The 18,714-nt window shown below is 38.6% G+C and overlaps 2 protein-coding genes across 9 annotated transcripts in view; both read left to right on the top strand.

Annotated features, from left to right (window-relative positions):
• The first annotated feature begins 9,800 nt into the window (after nucleotides 1–9,800).
• On the top strand, nucleotides 9,801–16,379 carry c1qtnf7 (C1q and TNF related 7). 4 transcript variants are annotated; one of them, XM_015043951.1, is made up of 4 exons: nucleotides 9,815–9,905; nucleotides 12,177–12,357; nucleotides 13,480–13,716; nucleotides 15,526–16,379. In XM_015043951.1, exons 3-4 carry the CDS (start codon nucleotides 13,488–13,490, stop codon nucleotides 16,152–16,154), a joined length of 858 nt encoding a protein of 285 aa, XP_014899437.1. In that variant the 5' UTR covers nucleotides 9,815–9,905; nucleotides 12,177–12,357; nucleotides 13,480–13,487; the 3' UTR covers nucleotides 16,155–16,379. The 4 variants fall into 4 exon arrangements, with proteins under 4 accessions (XP_014899435.1, XP_014899437.1, XP_014899436.1 ...); XM_015043950.1 differs by lacking the exon at nucleotides 9,815–9,905 and adding an exon at nucleotides 10,857–11,163; XM_015043949.1 differs by lacking the exon at nucleotides 12,177–12,357 and having other exon boundaries at nucleotides 9,801–9,905.
• Nucleotides 16,380–18,211: 1,832 nt separating this feature from the next.
• Nucleotides 18,212–18,714, top strand: part of cc2d2a (coiled-coil and C2 domain containing 2A) — a 17,692-nt gene continuing 17,189 nt past the window's right edge. For 4 of the 5 annotated variants that reach the window (XM_015043938.1, XM_015043939.1, XM_015043936.1 and 1 more), the window contains exons 1-2: nucleotides 18,213–18,413; nucleotides 18,517–18,598. In XM_015043938.1, the coding sequence (XP_014899424.1) occupies nucleotides 18,391–18,413; nucleotides 18,517–18,598 (105 nt within the window). In that variant the 5' untranslated portion in view covers nucleotides 18,213–18,390. Of the gene's footprint in view, nucleotides 18,414–18,516; nucleotides 18,599–18,714 lie in introns of all 5 variants that reach the window. The other variant, XM_015043935.1, reaches the window with a different exon arrangement.

The following is an 18,714-nucleotide window of genomic DNA, read 5'->3' as shown; positions in this document are numbered from 1 at the left end:
ATAGATGTGAGAAAGATATAATAAACCAAAACAGCTGATCACTGAAATCCTATTTTAAAAAGGCTTCAAAACTGAAATTCTGTACTGGGTAGCATGATCATCAACTGCAGATTCCTAAATGACAAGGAAAAAATAAAAAGAAGTTAGGTAAGAAGAAGAAAAAAAACGTACATAAACTTGCATGCATCGATGTTTCTCTGTTGTTTGATCTGTTTACATACTATCAATACAAAAACAAGTGATATCGGTTCTAATGTAGACTTAGTAGACGCCATCCTTTGGTGACGTGGCGCCTTGTATAGACAAAAAAAAATCTCAAAAGCAGAGTGGTGTTCAGTGGTTTGTGTTGTCCATGTGCTGTGTGATTGTTCTTAGTGTGATAGCTCTAGTTTAGTTATCAACAGATTACGTAGAGATAAATTCAACTACATGCCTTCGCTTTTCCTTCGGTCGGACCTCTGAACGGTCCCCAAGTGATCTGAGACTGCAGCTCTATGGCAGAAACAGATGCAAACACAAGAGTGACATTATTAAGCATCCTACATCGGCCCGCATGCGGCGTTTTGCAAAAGTACTCATACCCCTCGGACATTTTTCTCACTACAACCACCATCGATGTGTTATAGGCCAATGGGAAGTATTGCAGGTTTCTGAAACGGAGGAAAATTACACGTGCAGTCTGACATTTCTTTAGAGAAATAAAGAAGAAGGCCATTCTGTTGAGATGGAGAGCACATGTGAACGCCAATGTTTCTGGCTCAATGTTTGGAGTCATCTTTAGTCCACTGATTTCAGGTGACCTTTTCCCAAAATTGCAAGCCGTGGAGCGTTGTCCTTCTACTCTGCAGTTATGTTCTGCTTTGTGTTGGTCTGTCACATAAAATCCCAAACGGATACGTGGAAGTGTGTGGTTGTAACATGAATTATTTTTTTTTTTTTAAATCTAAGTATATATAGGGGTGTGAATATGTTTGCAAAGCTCCGTATATTTTGTTATGTAACAGTCACAGCTCCACGCCATGCGACCGAGTGCCGCAGTTTTACGGAAACCTGACGACGAATCATCTCCCGCCTTGCGCTCTTACAGCGAGGACGATGACTTTAGAAAAAAAAATAAAAAAAACTAATCGTTGGTTTCTACTCGTTTCTGTCGGTTTCCGCCTCGACCCTTCGAAAGACGTTTCGACTTAAACCGTTTAGGGACAATCTTTTCTGTTTGGACGGCCGCCCCGCCCCGGCCGCCCACTCAGTTACCGTACACGTGTGTCGCTCCTGTGTTGTCGTGATTTCGGTGTCCACCCTGTCCCAACCCAAACCCGTCCCCGCCCTCCAAAGTGTGGTCAGTGTTAGTCAAGTGTGTGCTGTTACGAAACCTTAACGGGACGGAAACTCAAAGCTTATATATTCTTATTATAGATGGTTCGTATAATTTAAACTGTTTGTGTCGACGACTACTTACCTTTCACTGGCTCTTTGAGATGTTTTTTGATGGTATATTATTATTATTATGCACTGCTTTGCTATTCACTCCCCCCACCTAATGATTTCAGTGCAAACGTGGACTCCACCTATTTATTATAACTGTAAAGATGATTTTTTTATTTTTTTTTTTTTCCCCCCCACGATTACTTATTTAAGGTGTAGCGTGATGCAGTGGTCTTAAGTTATCTATGTTCTCTGTGATTAGAGCCAGAATCCCAGATTTTTTTTCCTGATATATTTGAGTGTAATTTGGTTGTTGAGAGGAGCAGGAGTCCGAAAAGGACAAAAAAAAAAAGTGAGAAGCGATGGAAACGACCTCGACCCGTCTCCCTCCCTTTAGTTACCCCGATGATGTGTGAATATCGTCACCTGTAACACTTGACTCGTAACTGTTTTCGTGCGGTTCTTTTTCCTTTTTTTATTTTCTATGTTGAAACACTGTTTGTTTGTTCTGTACGTGTCCTCGTTTTGTTCTTTTGTTTTTGTAAAAGCGTATTTATTTCACTATTTTTGTAGACGAGAAAAAAGATTTTTTGATTTTGATTGTATTTTTCTATTTAAATAGGACTAATATGACAATTTATTTTCCCCAATCCCCACCCCCACTGTCCCCAACCAATGAATTATACCCCAAAGGTTCAGAGGAATCATTTCATTAGCAACGCCATCAGACGTTTTTGATACACAGGTGATTCTTATTTTGATACGCGAGGCACATGTTGTTTGAAGGAAGGAAACATGAAGGTTTTCTTTAAATCTGGGAAGACACTTGACATTCTCGCCCCCCTCCGAACCCCCACTTCCTTCCTCCCCCCGTTGCATCGAGGCCCCGGTTGCCTGTCCTCGTAGATGCTCTGAAACTTGAATATAACACATTTTGAAAGGCCGACTAACCTCGACTCTGTGTTGTGATGTGCAATACTGTTTCTAATGTTTGTATAAAAGTAAGAACTACAGTGTAGACCTTTTTAAAATGCAGATTTATTTTTTTCATTGCATATTTTGCAGATTTCTGATCCACAGTGTCATTTTTTACCGTCAGAAAAACGAACCCCGTTTTTTCATTGCGAGTATTTTTAAATCCAGATATCTTTGTACTGATGTAAATGATTGTAGTTATTTTGAATAGTGTTTTGCTAACAAAAGGAGAGACTTTTTCATGCGTATTTCTATTTCCTTTCATCTTGTGTTGTCCTGCGTTTTTATTTTTCGTTTAACAGTAGCAGACTTTTTTTCTTTATTTTTTCTTTGGAATAATTCGTCATATTTAAATGTCATTGTTTTTGTGGAGGTTTATTTGTATTTTTATGTGGACACATAATATATTTGAGATGCTAACTGCTGAGATATTTTTGAGTTTTTGATTATTTTTAAAGCTAAATATTTGTAATTTTATTGGTAAAGTGACTAATTTCTAAATCAAAGTTTGTGTATAGATTCACAAAGCGGTCTATAAGGTGTTTGGATTGCGATTATTACTGAATGGTTCTTTGATATGCAAGATGAATATCATGGTTATTTTTATTTTTGTTGGTTTTGTATTTAAATGGGGTGTTGATTACAATCTTCTTTTCTTTCACTTCCTGAATAAAGACCCATTCTGTTTGGACACAATCTGACCCAGTGTGTTTTTCCCCGTCAAAGACGCATTTCTCTTGAGACCCTTCATGAAAATTGGCTCATAAAAAGGATTAGAGATTTTTCTTTTTTTTAATGAACGATTTTCTTTGTCTTCAGAAGCAAAGCAAAGGCTAATAAATCCATAAAATTTAATGAGCAGTAATCAGTGCAGAATATTTGAGACTGTTTCTACTTGACAGCATATTGCAGTTTTCATACACCTTTTCACAAATAGCATACTTTAGAGTTTAGCTTTGTATATTAGATGGTGAACAAAAGTTATCAAATTTGATCTGATTCAAAAACAAAAACAGACTTTTAGGCCAGCATCGGATCAAAAATTGTTTACCAGATACTAATAAAAAATGTGTCTGGGGTTCACCTGACAAATCATTTCTTTTTGTCTTTGAGTTCTTGTGCCACCCCCAGATGGAATGGCGCCCACAGTGGCGAGCCAAGTCGCCCTTTTAGCTAAAATCAGACAGTACAGTTGACACTTTTAACAAAAACAGATTCCTGCCTTCCAGATTTAAAAAACAAGTCATAACTACGTTTAGATCAGTTGCGCCTTTATTGTACACAGCAGCAACATCCACTGCTCATCTTTTAGCAATAGTGGGAAAGAGTGAGCATGTTAAAGTGCTGACTGCGCTGACTTCCTGTTGGCTGCATTTTTATTGGTTCATATTTACAAAGAGCCTTCAGGTCTACTAGAGAGTATCATGTCTTGTAGAGTTTAAATATTTGATGTTATGCTCTAGTCTATTTTCTGTTTTAAACATTTTTATATAAAACCTATAGATCAACTTTTTTTGTTTTCTTCATATGCTGACATTGAGAAAAAGTATCTAAAAGTGCAATTTCTTGTGTAATTTAAAATATTTTGCACAAAAGCAAATAAGCTATGTTGCACTTTACTTACTTATCAGTAAGTAAAGTGAATAATTAGTGCCATTTTAGAAGCACATTTTCTGTTCTTATCAGTGAGGCCTTAACTATCCTCTCCACCCTCAGTCAAATGACATATTATTTTGTGCAATCATCTAGTATAGCACCACAGGTCTACTTCCAACCCTCAGAAAAAAAAATGGTTTTTGGGATTGTGTTGGATCTCTGACACTCATAAAATCTAATTTAAAACATATTTTGTTTTATTGCAAAACCCCCTGTACATGTCAAGTTTTGAAGTGTAAGACCACTCACAGATCACCTGGCTCGTGTTCTGCAAGCCAAGTTCTGCTGTGTCTCGTCTGAATAATCCACCTTCTTCATTAAAACAAATGCTCCAAATAACTTTTTTGGTCTTTTTTTTTTTTTAGATCCCTGAGCTCTTCGTTGGTCTTCAAGTTAGATCTCACACTCAAATGAGGGCTCTGTTTAGTTTGTTCACCGTTTCTCAGACAAGATTATGTTCACCAGCAATAGTTNTGTAGCTGCAGAAGTAGCATGCAGGATAGATGTGAGAAAGATATAATAAACCAAAACAGCTGATCACTGAAATCCTATTTTAAAAAGGCTTCAAAACTGAAATTCTGTACTGGGTAGCATGATCATCAACTGCAGATTCCTAAATGACAAGGAAAAAATAAAAAGAAGTTAGGTAAGAAGAAGAAAAAAAACGTACATAAACTTGCATGCATCGATGTTTCTCTGTTGTTTGATCTGTTTACATACTATCAATACAAAAACAAGTGATATCGGTTCTAATGTAGACTTAGTAGACGCCATCCTTTGGTGACGTGGCGCCTTGTATAGACAAAAAAAAATCTCAAAAGCAGAGTGGTGTTCAGTGGTTTGTGTTGTCCATGTGCTGTGTGATTGTTCTTAGTGTGATAGCTCTAGTTTAGTTATCAACAGATTACGTAGAGATAAATTCAACTACATGCCTTCGCTTTTCCTTCGGTCGGACCTCTGAACGGTCCCCAAGTGATCTGAGACTGCAGCTCTATGGCAGAAACAGATGCAAACACAAGAGTGACATTATTAAGCATCCTACATCGGCCCGCATGCGGCGTTTTGCAAAAGTACTCATACCCCTCGGACATTTTTCTCACTACAACCACCATCGATGTGTTATAGGCCAATGGGAAGTATTGCAGGTTTCTGAAACGGAGGAAAATTACACGTGCAGTCTGACATTTCTTTAGAGAAATAAAGAAGAAGGCCATTCTGTTGAGATGGAGAGCACATGTGAACGCCAATGTTTCTGGCTCAATGTTTGGAGTCATCTTTAGTCCACTGATTTCAGGTGACCTTTTCCCAAAATTGCAAGCCGTGGAGCGTTGTCCTTCTACTCTGCAGTTATGTTCTGCTTTGTGTTGGTCTGTCACATAAAATCCCAAACGGATACGTGGAAGTGTGTGGTTGTAACATGAATTATTTTTTTTTTTTAAATCTAAGTATATATAGGGGTGTGAATATGTTTGCAAAGCTCCGTATATTTTGTTATGTAACAGTCACAGCTCCACGCCATGCGACCGAGTGCCGCAGTTTTACGGAAACCTGACGACGAATCATCTCCCGCCTTGCGCTCTTACAGCGAGGACGATGACTTTAGAAAAAAAAATAAAAAAAACTAATCGTTGGTTTCTACTCGTTTCTGTCGGTTTCCGCCTCGACCCTTCGAAAGACGTTTCGACTTAAACCGTTTAGGGACAATCTTTTCTGTTTGGACGGCCGCCCCGCCCCGGCCGCCCACTCAGTTACCGTACACGTGTGTCGCTCCTGTGTTGTCGTGATTTCGGTGTCCACCCTGTCCCAACCCAAACCCGTCCCCGCCCTCCAAAGTGTGGTCAGTGTTAGTCAAGTGTGTGCTGTTACGAAACCTTAACGGGACGGAAACTCAAAGCTTATATATTCTTATTATAGATGGTTCGTATAATTTAAACTGTTTGTGTCGACGACTACTTACCTTTCACTGGCTCTTTGAGATGTTTTTTGATGGTATATTATTATTATTATGCACTGCTTTGCTATTCACTCCCCCCACCTAATGATTTCAGTGCAAACGTGGACTCCACCTATTTATTATAACTGTAAAGATGATTTTTTTATTTTTTTTTTTTTCCCCCCCACGATTACTTATTTAAGGTGTAGCGTGATGCAGTGGTCTTAAGTTATCTATGTTCTCTGTGATTAGAGCCAGAATCCCAGATTTTTTTTCCTGATATATTTGAGTGTAATTTGGTTGTTGAGAGGAGCAGGAGTCCGAAAAGGACAAAAAAAAAAAGTGAGAAGCGATGGAAACGACCTCGACCCGTCTCCCTCCCTTTAGTTACCCCGATGATGTGTGAATATCGTCACCTGTAACACTTGACTCGTAACTGTTTTCGTGCGGTTCTTTTTCCTTTTTTTATTTTCTATGTTGAAACACTGTTTGTTTGTTCTGTACGTGTCCTCGTTTTGTTCTTTTGTTTTTGTAAAAGCGTATTTATTTCACTATTTTTGTAGACGAGAAAAAAGATTTTTTGATTTTGATTGTATTTTTCTATTTAAATAGGACTAATATGACAATTTATTTTCCCCAATCCCCACCCCCACTGTCCCCAACCAATGAATTATACCCCAAAGGTTCAGAGGAATCATTTCATTAGCAACGCCATCAGACGTTTTTGATACACAGGTGATTCTTATTTTGATACGCGAGGCACATGTTGTTTGAAGGAAGGAAACATGAAGGTTTTCTTTAAATCTGGGAAGACACTTGACATTCTCGCCCCCCTCCGAACCCCCACTTCCTTCCTCCCCCCGTTGCATCGAGGCCCCGGTTGCCTGTCCTCGTAGATGCTCTGAAACTTGAATATAACACATTTTGAAAGGCCGACTAACCTCGACTCTGTGTTGTGATGTGCAATACTGTTTCTAATGTTTGTATAAAAGTAAGAACTACAGTGTAGACCTTTTTAAAATGCAGATTTATTTTTTTCATTGCATATTTTGCAGATTTCTGATCCACAGTGTCATTTTTTACCGTCAGAAAAACGAACCCCGTTTTTTCATTGCGAGTATTTTTAAATCCAGATATCTTTGTACTGATGTAAATGATTGTAGTTATTTTGAATAGTGTTTTGCTAACAAAAGGAGAGACTTTTTCATGCGTATTTCTATTTCCTTTCATCTTGTGTTGTCCTGCGTTTTTATTTTTCGTTTAACAGTAGCAGACTTTTTTTCTTTATTTTTTCTTTGGAATAATTCGTCATATTTAAATGTCATTGTTTTTGTGGAGGTTTATTTGTATTTTTATGTGGACACATAATATATTTGAGATGCTAACTGCTGAGATATTTTTGAGTTTTTGATTATTTTTAAAGCTAAATATTTGTAATTTTATTGGTAAAGTGACTAATTTCTAAATCAAAGTTTGTGTATAGATTCACAAAGCGGTCTATAAGGTGTTTGGATTGCGATTATTACTGAATGGTTCTTTGATATGCAAGATGAATATCATGGTTATTTTTATTTTTGTTGGTTTTGTATTTAAATGGGGTGTTGATTACAATCTTCTTTTCTTTCACTTCCTGAATAAAGACCCATTCTGTTTGGACACAATCTGACCCAGTGTGTTTTTCCCCGTCAAAGACGCATTTCTCTTGAGACCCTTCATGAAAATTGGCTCATAAAAAGGATTAGAGATTTTTCTTTTTTTTAATGAACGATTTTCTTTGTCTTCAGAAGCAAAGCAAAGGCTAATAAATCCATAAAATTTAATGAGCAGTAATCAGTGCAGAATATTTGAGACTGTTTCTACTTGACAGCATATTGCAGTTTTCATACACCTTTTCACAAATAGCATACTTTAGAGTTTAGCTTTGTATATTAGATGGTGAACAAAAGTTATCAAATTTGATCTGATTCAAAAACAAAAACAGACTTTTAGGCCAGCATCGGATCAAAAATTGTTTACCAGATACTAATAAAAAATGTGTCTGGGGTTCACCTGACAAATCATTTCTTTTTGTCTTTGAGTTCTTGTGCCACCCCCAGATGGAATGGCGCCCACAGTGGCGAGCCAAGTCGCCCTTTTAGCTAAAATCAGACAGTACAGTTGACACTTTTAACAAAAACAGATTCCTGCCTTCCAGATTTAAAAAACAAGTCATAACTACGTTTAGATCAGTTGCGCCTTTATTGTACACAGCAGCAACATCCACTGCTCATCTTTTAGCAATAGTGGGAAAGAGTGAGCATGTTAAAGTGCTGACTGCGCTGACTTCCTGTTGGCTGCATTTTTATTGGTTCATATTTACAAAGAGCCTTCAGGTCTACTAGAGAGTATCATGTCTTGTAGAGTTTAAATATTTGATGTTATGCTCTAGTCTATTTTCTGTTTTAAACATTTTTATATAAAACCTATAGATCAACTTTTTTTGTTTTCTTCATATGCTGACATTGAGAAAAAGTATCTAAAAGTGCAATTTCTTGTGTAATTTAAAATATTTTGCACAAAAGCAAATAAGCTATGTTGCACTTTACTTACTTATCAGTAAGTAAAGTGAATAATTAGTGCCATTTTAGAAGCACATTTTCTGTTCTTATCAGTGAGGCCTTAACTATCCTCTCCACCCTCAGTCAAATGACATATTATTTTGTGCAATCATCTAGTATAGCACCACAGGTCTACTTCCAACCCTCAGAAAAAAAAATGGTTTTTGGGATTGTGTTGGATCTCTGACACTCATAAAATCTAATTTAAAACATATTTTGTTTTATTGCAAAACCCCCTGTACATGTCAAGTTTTGAAGTGTAAGACCACTCACAGATCACCTGGCTCGTGTTCTGCAAGCCAAGTTCTGCTGTGTCTCGTCTGAATAATCCACCTTCTTCATTAAAACAAATGCTCCAAATAACTTTTTTGGTCTTTTTTTTTTTTTAGATCCCTGAGCTCTTCGTTGGTCTTCAAGTTAGATCTCACACTCAAATGAGGGCTCTGTTTAGTTTGTTCACCGTTTCTCAGACAAGATTATGTTCACCAGCAATAGTTTTCAGCCAAAACGTTGTCTAGCACAAGATCAGTTTGTCCTTGGCTTGGTTTTCCATATTTTCTAAACCTCAAGTAACATGCAAGCTCGGTGATGTAATCTACAAAATTTAGCAAATTCTCACAAAACAGTGTTGTTCCTAAATATTTGTCGCTACATAATGACCTCCATGCCATCCTCCTCTTTTAAAGACTCTGCATTTGTCTCAGATTTAACTTAGTTCATAGTCAGTCAGATTCAGTTTCATATTCAGATCAAATTGCAATACAATACACCAATGAATCATAGTGTTAATTAGCAAAAAAAAAAAAAAAGTGATCTGGAACACCTTCAGTGGTTAATTTTGCTGTCATCTCTCATCCTGATCAAGCATGTGGAGACAGTGGAAAGGAAGTACTCGCTTTTAACAGGAAGAGACCTCCAGCAGTATTAGGCTGAGCATGAACAGAAATCTGAAAAGACCAGCTCATGGTTCAAAAAAAGGCACAGAAAAAACAGTCAAACCTGTGCAGTAATACAAGGCACATTATGTAACTTTTAAGATTTTCTTTTTTTTTTTTTTACATATTAGTTAAAATGATCAGTATAAGAGATAATTGGTGAAAAAAAATCGAGCTCATCTAGCTTCTCTGTCATTTGCACAAAATACACTGCTGTCAGAAACAACCAATCAGAGCCAGGAGGAGGGTCTTAGTGCTGCCAATCATTTGTGTACCGCTCACACCATTACAGCTGGTTGGTTCACTACAACAGAACCTACCATGGATGCTCAGGCTAGTTAGCATAGCCACCGATGACATCACATAAATGGTTTTCCTTGAATGGTAAGTTGTCTCTCTGCTATTTGTGGTGGTGCATATTTCTTTAGAAGGCACTGGAAAACACTGGTAAAAGGTGGAGGAGCTTCTTTTTGTTTCAACAGGTCATTTGTCTCACCATGTTGTGACCGTTTTTAAACAAATTTGCTAGGAACATATTTTTGTAAAAGCTGCTTACTGCAACTTTAAATGTGAGATATGAGCGTATCGAGTAAATGGCGCCAATAGCGCTCTCAGTACATTTCTCCATGAAAGAGACACAGCTAACACGTTTGGCTAGGAGCGCTTTCAACGATAAAGGGAAAATAAACGAAGATCGACTATTGTTGTCAATTATCTATTTTTTCTTTTTCTTTTTTACTGTCTCAGTCCCAGTTTTTGGTCATAGTTGATACTCTCATGGAAGTATTTGAATAACGATTTTTATTTTCACTGTAAGTCTCAAACATTTCATTTAGTCCTTCAGAGTTATTACTGTTTTGGGGGTTTATTCATTTTTTTAAAAGTAATATCCAAAAGGCCAATGTAAAATTAATATTTCGTCACATCCTTCCTAAAACAATGGCGTAAATTTTATTTATTTATTTTTTTTTTTGCTAAAAATATTTTTTCTGTCCAAATCATCTTGGCAAAAAAGGGGTGGTACGGTTTTATATTTATTTATTAGTCAAAATCACCTTTGTCCAAAAAACAAAAAAACAAAAAAAAAAAGAAGACAAAGAAGAAGACGACTCAGGCTATTATTTTAGAAACGTAACGACGTGACAGATAATAATAAGTCATGGCGCCATCTTGAGGTAAACGCTATAAATGCAAATTAGAGCCACACAGGTCACCACGTTCCAAACCATTGTTCTCATTTCTGGTTTCCTGCTTTATTTCTACAACATCAACCCATCTAAGCTCTACGATTCTCGCATGATTCATACCCGCGCCTTCTTCCGTGACTCCACGGATCCAGACTGCAACATGTGGTCACTGGGTTTGACAAGATCACAGCCTGTTTGCCTTGGGAAGTTTATGGAGCAGAGAGAAGGGAGTGGATCTGGAGGAAGAGCAGGAGGAGGAGGAGGAGGAGGGGAGGAAGTTGGATGCACTGTGAGACGCTGTCAGCAGCAGAGCGGCAGAGTTCTGTGTCAAACCTGCCAGAGGAACATGTACTGCGAAGGAAAAGGCTGGAACATGAGCACATAAAGGGACGGAGACGCTCCAAAGTGGGGGGAATCTTGATCAGCCGTGAAGACGCACAACTGTAGAGTGAGGGGTAAGGACATTTAAGAGTGTTTCACTCGGAGGGATGAGAAGAGAAGATGATGTTCCAGACCATTGTTCTCCCTTTTCTGTCATTAGAGCGAATAATAAGTGCATGAAAAACATGTCTGATGTACGAGTGAGACAATGTTCTGTTCTGTTTTCACTTCTTAACTTTTTCTTCCATTTGGAATAGCTGATTAGAAAGACCACCAAAGTGCTGACATCGATCTCGAGACAAACATGCTCTTCCACCTGCAGAGGACATAAAAGAACTTATCCTGCTGCTATATACAGGAACTTCATTTAATCTTTTTGTTTTTAAAGCTGAGCAGCTATTACATAACCCCCAGGAGACTGACCACTGATTAGCCCTGATATCGAATATAATGCACACTGATGACAAGAGGGGCTGTTCAGAACATTCCTGCAGGCGGGTTGGGGATGTCTATAGGATAGACAAAGCAAATGCATGAGTAACGGAAAGGAGAAACAGCTCTCTCTCTGTTTGAGGACTGCAGAGGGAACGATGTTTCTCTGTAGGCCTGACCCGAATGTTCCACTGACCAGAGACAAACAGCAGATGCACTGCTCGCGTTCTCACACCCACGTTGGCAAATCTGCCAAGAAAAGGTCATGTGCATCCATCATCTCCGCAAATCCCCCTCTGCCGAACTGTTTAAAGACTTCTCACAGGACAGGATTATTTGTCAGTATACATCCATATGGAGTAAGAAGTAAGGAATTGAAAACGATGGGTTAGGGTTTCCAGGATGAGAGCTGATTTGCCTGCATTGGGATGCCTTTCCTTATGGGATGTTCTTCCGTCTTCTTCTTTGGGGAAGCTAGATTGCGTGGGGTCCAATGAAGTGCCATTGCTTCGTGTTTAGGAGACAGAAGTCGCGCTTGCGTGTTACGTCACAGCTGGAGAATGTCCTGGCAGAAGAAGACTTGCATTGGAAGAGAGCTAAAGATTTCTGTTTTGATGTCTCTCTCTCTCTCGTAATCCTGCGGCTGGGTGAGAAGTCTGTGGATCAGATATTCTCTGTTCCTGATTACAAAATCACATCTGGCCTCATGCTGCGTTCAGTATAGACAGAACAGCGCCGGACGAAAGGCTTTCTCCATACCGCCTGCTGTCACCATGACGTCAACCCCAAGTGAGGGTTCAAACGGAGCTGTCGTTTCATTTGTCACCTAATTATCTGTAAGAACAAAACCTTCTTTGGTTTTGCAAGAGTATTCCCCCCTACACAAACACACACACACACACCCAACACACTCACACTTTTTCACATGTTGTCACATTACAACTGCAGACTTGAATGTATCTTCAATGTAACAAACAGACCAACCCGAAGTAGTCCACAGTTGGGGAGTGGAAGGAAAGGGAGGAATAGTTTTCAAATTTCTTTATTAATGAAATTCTGACGCCTGTTTTTTTTTTTTTGTCTTAAGTCCCTTTTACTCTGAAACCCCTAAATAAAACTCTATGCTCTTCAGAAGTAACCTATATACTATGTGATTTAATCTATCTAATGTACCTTAAAACAGGAACAGGAGCTTTAACATACAACCAGAATTATGAATGCAATGGTTTGATGTAGAGCATGTTTATGTTTATAATGGGAAATTATTATTATTATTATTTCATTTAACCTTCATTTGACGAGGTAGCTTGATTGATAACAAAATCTTATTTTCAACAACGACCTGTTCAGAAAACTTTAAAACGTCATACGACGGAATTTCGTATCGCAGAAAATAGAAGAATATCATTAAAAAAAGTAAAAGAGCAACCATATTCAGACTGACTAAATATAATCTCATGTTACGTCAATAGTTTTTAAAAGCAGCTATATTGATCCAGGTGTTTGGTTTTTACTGAGTTGATAAAGGTTGATATTAAAGTTAGCATACTGAGCTTTGTTTTTTTGTAAGTTGTTCCAATCATTGGTGTTGAGGGTCGGCCTAATGTACAAACTCCTCATCAAATTTCTTTCTCTCAGAAAGGGAAAACCTACATGGGAAAAAAGAAATAGCAGAAGACACACTCCAAAACACGAGTAAATACAGTGCAAAGTGTTTTCACATAGTACTATTGACTGTATTGACACTTTTATTGAAAAAAAAAAAAAAAAAAAACTGCTATCCATGTATGACGTTCCTTCCAGTTTTAAACCAAGCACTGCTTCGTGTTGGTCCAAAAATACGAATAAAACTCCTTAAGGTTTGTTGCAAAATGACAAAATCAGAAAAAGTTCAGGGGTAGAAATTGTTTTGCACACGGAAAACTAACTGCCCTTCACTAAATAATTTGCTTCTGCAGATTTGAAGATGTGGGCATTAATGGGAGTGATCTATCTGTGTCACTGCATCACCGGGCAGCTGCTCGAGTCCAAGCTGAAAGGAGCGCCTCGACTGATCTGCAGCGTCCCTGGGTCACCTGGCCCGCCCGGCAAACCGGGTCCCAGCGGGCCGCCAGGGGCCGATGGAAATGTCGGAATTCCAGGAAGAGACGGCAGAGACGGCCGTAAGGGGGAGAAGGGAGAAAAGGGCGATACAGGTATAATATGGACTCTTTATTTTGGGCATATGTACTTTGAAGAAAAGAAACAAAACATCAAACACATTTTTTTTTTTTATTAAAAGCAACAGACTTTTCCTGCCTGGTAATCCTTCCCATCAAGTCAGACTTGTTCTGTCATTTTGTAAATATCATCAGCCTAGGCATAGAGAGTCTGACATGAAGTGATTTGAATTTTTTTTAAAGCACATTTTTCCAAGTCTTTTTTTTTTTTTTTTTTTTTTTTATAAATAACTCGAGATGTGAGCGAAAACCTTGCAAAACCCTCATGGGGAGGTGATCATACCTGCCAGTTAACTTCAGTATTTGGTCTGCTGGTTTTCAACTCAGAATGGGAGTTTTTCAAACACAGCTGTTTCGTCTTGGCTGAGTTTCCGTTAAACATTACTGCACTGACTGCTTAGTTTGCTGATAGAGAGCTGGAGTTATTGGTAGTTGCTAAAACACGCAGTGTAACCTATAGGCATGTACCAGCAATGCCAAGCCTAACAACTGCATCCTTGTACTTCTGCACTGACCTGTTTAAAGCGACAACGTGCAGAGAGTGAAAAACAGGCAGATGGGTGTGAATTTGTAAGATGTCACGAGTTAAAATAGATTCATTCATAAAAATTGGGCTGTTTGGATGTGCGTTTATTGATTTTGCCAAGATTTCTTTTTCTTTAAGATTTCTCCAAATGTAACCCTTCCACTAAGGATCCAATTTAGCTGTGAAGCCTAGCTCCTGTTGGTCTCGCCAAAATAAAATACCAATCCATCAACACCTTAGAACTCTATAACACAATAAATCTGTCAGCAATAAAAAAGTAAAAAGAAAAAAGATTATGTTTTAGATTGTCTGACGACATGGATTCCTGTATAACCCTCTTGGGCCTACGGAGCATGCTCAAACATAAACTACGTCCTTGCTTTGGGCTATTTACTCTGGATGGAGGCGATCGGGTATAAGATAGTTCGGAGGAATGTGGCCTCCAGACTATGCTGTTGTTCTAATATCAGGTTGGCTGCATTCCAGCTGTGACCTAATATAAGGGGTGGGTGTGGTGCTGAAACTGATTCAACTAATGGAAGAACAGCAAAATAAGGAATCAGTACATAGGTGAAAAAGTCTTCGTAACCCATGGACCTCTCACGTGTTACATAGCAACCACCAACTGTAGAGCATTTCATCGAGATTTCGTAGCACAGAGAAGTGCATAATTCTGAAATGATGTTCATTTATCAAAACTGAACTACTCTGAGGCCATATGTTTAAAAAGTTAAACTTGCAATATTTTAAGAAAACAAAATAATTTAAAGACCTGTTCTACCTATCAGAATTATGTATGGGTCGCCGGTATTACTGAACCAAATTCCACAGCACGTCTACATGTTAAAGTTGTCAAAGTCAAGCTAGCATCACCAACCTACTTCCTTCTCCCTTGGTGTAGTTTTTTTTGTTCAAACTTTTTCCTGACTTTGTCATCTAGTTGTCATAGTGTTGACAATTAGCATCCCTTTGTCTTTTATATATCATGCGTACATTTAAGGTTAAGTGCGTTTTGTTGACAACTTGGCACCTAAAACAAAAGGTAGTCATTGTCAGCCAGCAGCTTTTTTTTCCCTCCGGCAGGGAGCTGGGGGTGGATCTTGCAAGAAATTGGGTCAAATGGGTTGGGAAAAAAATGGTACGATAGGAAATTTCAGACAAAATATGTTTCATAGTGTCCCGATAGAACACCCTGCAGTTGTAAAGTCACAACCATAACACTGCAAAACTGACATTTAACTTTGGCGTTTCTGTTTTAGGGGTGAAGGGCAGAGTTGGTCCGACGGGGAAAATTGGAGAGCGAGGTGAACGTGGCCCCGTGGGAAAACGAGGCCCTGCAGGAGACAACGGAGACGCGGGGCCTCCTGGCCCTGCAGGCCGCGAAGGAGATAAAGGCAATAAGGGCGAGCGGGGACCCCGTGGAACTGCAGGAACATGCAAATGTGGCAGCCTGCTACCCAAATCTGCCTTCTCGGTGGGAATCACCAGCAGCTACCCCACAGAGAAGACCCCCATCAAGTTCAACAAGGTCCTCTTCAATGAAGGCGGACACTACAATCCCCAGACGGGGAAATTCATCTGCGCATATCCAGGCGTCTATTATTTCTCCTATGACATTACACTGGCCAACAAACACCTGGCCATCAGTCTGGTGCAGAACGGTCAGTACCGCATTAAGACCTTCGACGCCAACACAGGAAACCACGACGTGGCGTCTGGTTCCACCGTCATGTTCCTGAACCCTGAAGACGAGGTCTGGATGGAGATCTTCTACAGTGATCAGAACGGTTTATTCACGGACCCCAGCTGGGCTGACAGCCTGTTCTCTGGGTTCCTGCTCTATGCAGACACAAATTACTTTGACACACTGGCAGCCGACTACGCGTAGAAAACCTGGAGAACAAGGTAGAACCACAAACTGTTTGCTACTGCTATTATCACTCAATCAGAACACTTTTGGTGTGAACAAACTATATATATTGCTTTATTTACATGTTTGTACTACTATGGGATTATTAAAGTATTCATTTAACATTGCGGAAGTCTGATGAAGCTTCAGGAGATTTATTTGATTCTGGTGAAAAATTGATTTAAATAAAAATTCCAAATAACTAAAGGTGTGAATTTGTTTAGAAAAAAAAAACATTCTAACCTTCTGTTTGGGAGACATTTTTTACTCTAATTTTGGCTGAGATTCTTCTATATTCATGAAGAAGTTTTTGTGAAACTGTTTGTTATTTTGTATATTTTCTAAATTAAACTAATGAAATCCTATAGTTTCAAATATGGACAACCCTGATCATCCTCTTCACGAGACAGAGTGCTGTAATACAGACTGCTCCAGGAGATCTTTCCTGAAAAACAGCCTTAACCATCCATATTATAGTCCTTATTGAATTAATGTGAGCTACAACAACGTTTAATTTCTCTTTGGGATACATAAATTATATTTGAATTTCATGTTACAGAGAGGTAGGGCTCCAAGTTAAGATCTCTGAACAATCATAAGCTTTGTCTTTATTTTATCATATTTGTTATAGTGAACATTTTTTTCCCAAAAAAATTAAACTAACTGACTATTAAGCAAACTAATTCCTGCAAAGTAAGCATAACATGACTTCTCCATGTGAACATTTATTTGCCCTCCATTCAGATTTCTTCTGTTTTTGCCGTTTTCACACTGAAATGTTTCATCAAATCATCAAACAAATTTTAATATCAGAGATAACATAAATAAATACAAAAGTTGTTTCAATTATTATATATATATATATATATATATATATATATATATATATATATATATATATATATATATATATATATATATATATATATGTGCGTGCGTGCGTGCGTGCGTGCGTGCGTGCGTCTGTGTGTGTGTTTAGAGAAATGAGCTATCCAAACCTGCCTGGACTTATGTGAAAAAGAAATCACACCTCAACCCTACTAACAGGTTTTACTTTGACTAGGCCACTCTCAAAAAACTTGTTTTGCATGTACTTTTCCTTCTACTGCCAGGTTTGTTCCACCAGCACGTGATCTGAGGCAGACCTGCCTACTCACACCTGATGCTGACCTGCTGGTTAAGCAGAAGACAGCCACTCATTCATTCACGATTGATCAACCCTCTGTTGGTGTGGTAAAGTCTCAATTTGTGATACTCATTCATGTTCTTTGAGTTAGTCACCTTGTGTGTACTCTGTGATCTCCAGTGGATTAAAGCCTGTTTGCTTTGGGATGGTTAAAAAAAAACCAAACACTGAACACCATGTACAGACACAGCTGCTGAAGCTGCATGTCTGCTCCATTCAAATTTCAAATCTGTAAATCCTAATCCTGGTCAGTTGGGATGGCTTTAATCTGTGTCCCGGAACATAAACGCTGCGACCAGTTAAGATCACTTTGAACGAGGTTTTGATGTGAGCATTACTCCCTTTAATTATTTGGATTATGGATTTGAATGCAAACTCTGTAAAAAAAATTTGATATTCAGCATGTTTTGCTGGATTTAAACAATTTGCAAATAAAAACACAAGATCCCCTTTTGTGAGTTTTTAAATTTAGCAGAATATACAGCAATGGAAGTGAGAAAATGACTGGGATAAAATGCAGAGGACATGCAGGCATTAAGAAATATTTGCCATCCTTCCACTATGAAGCTGCAACTTTAGTTCAGGGTTCATCCATAAAGTCAAGCCTTACTACCGAGGCTGTTGTCGAGCCTTGTTAAATCTGCAAATCTGGGCAGATTTCTACCCAGTTTTGTCAGATTTGGTTCTTATTACAGAAGTGTAGATGCAGGGAGGAGAAAAGCTACTCCACGAGCAAAACCTTGCACGTTTGTCCCTCCTCGCGCCATGTAGTGGGCGGGTTGCTTTAAAATGAGAGTCTTGATTTGCAGTTAATCCGACCAATAGAAATCCTTCTCTCTGGACTATTAGGTTGCATTCGTGATGTCGCTCTTGGTAGGTTGAGAAGTAGTTTACGTCGTTACCAAGCAGCGTTAACGGAGTTCCAGTCATTAGCAGAAAACCATCTTGGTCTAAAAGACAACGCTTCATCTATACGCACAGTTACACTGTTATAAATGTAACATTTTCACGACAAGTTGGTGAACGTTGATGGAAAAAATGGCTGCGTCAAGGTAAACATTTAACTGCTCGGGTAACAAGTAAATCTGTGAATTACCTTTTATAACGCTTGGTTACTAATAAAACATAATTTCCTGTGTTGAAACAAATTTTTAGTGACATTCGGGAGAAACTACGAAAGAAACGGCGGGCCTTGCAAGATACTTTGGTAAAAAACAAAAACGAGGATGACATTCAGGTAAAGTAATTGAACTTCTAAGGTTAAATGAAGCCTAAATATCGTACCAGAGTATTTAATATTTAGCGCGTGCATGCATACTTAATTCTGTCAGTCCAACATGAAGCGTCACTTTT

The sequence above is a fragment of the Poecilia latipinna genome, unplaced genomic scaffold (genome assembly GCF_001443285.1).
Source record: "Poecilia latipinna isolate Pla-1442-1.1 unplaced genomic scaffold, P_latipinna-1.0 Scaffold657, whole genome shotgun sequence".
In the NCBI taxonomy this organism is placed as follows: Eukaryota; Metazoa; Chordata; class Actinopteri; order Cyprinodontiformes; family Poeciliidae; genus Poecilia; species Poecilia latipinna.
The sequence above is the reverse complement of the archived record's forward strand: the minus strand, read 5'-3'. Positions and strand labels throughout refer to the sequence as shown.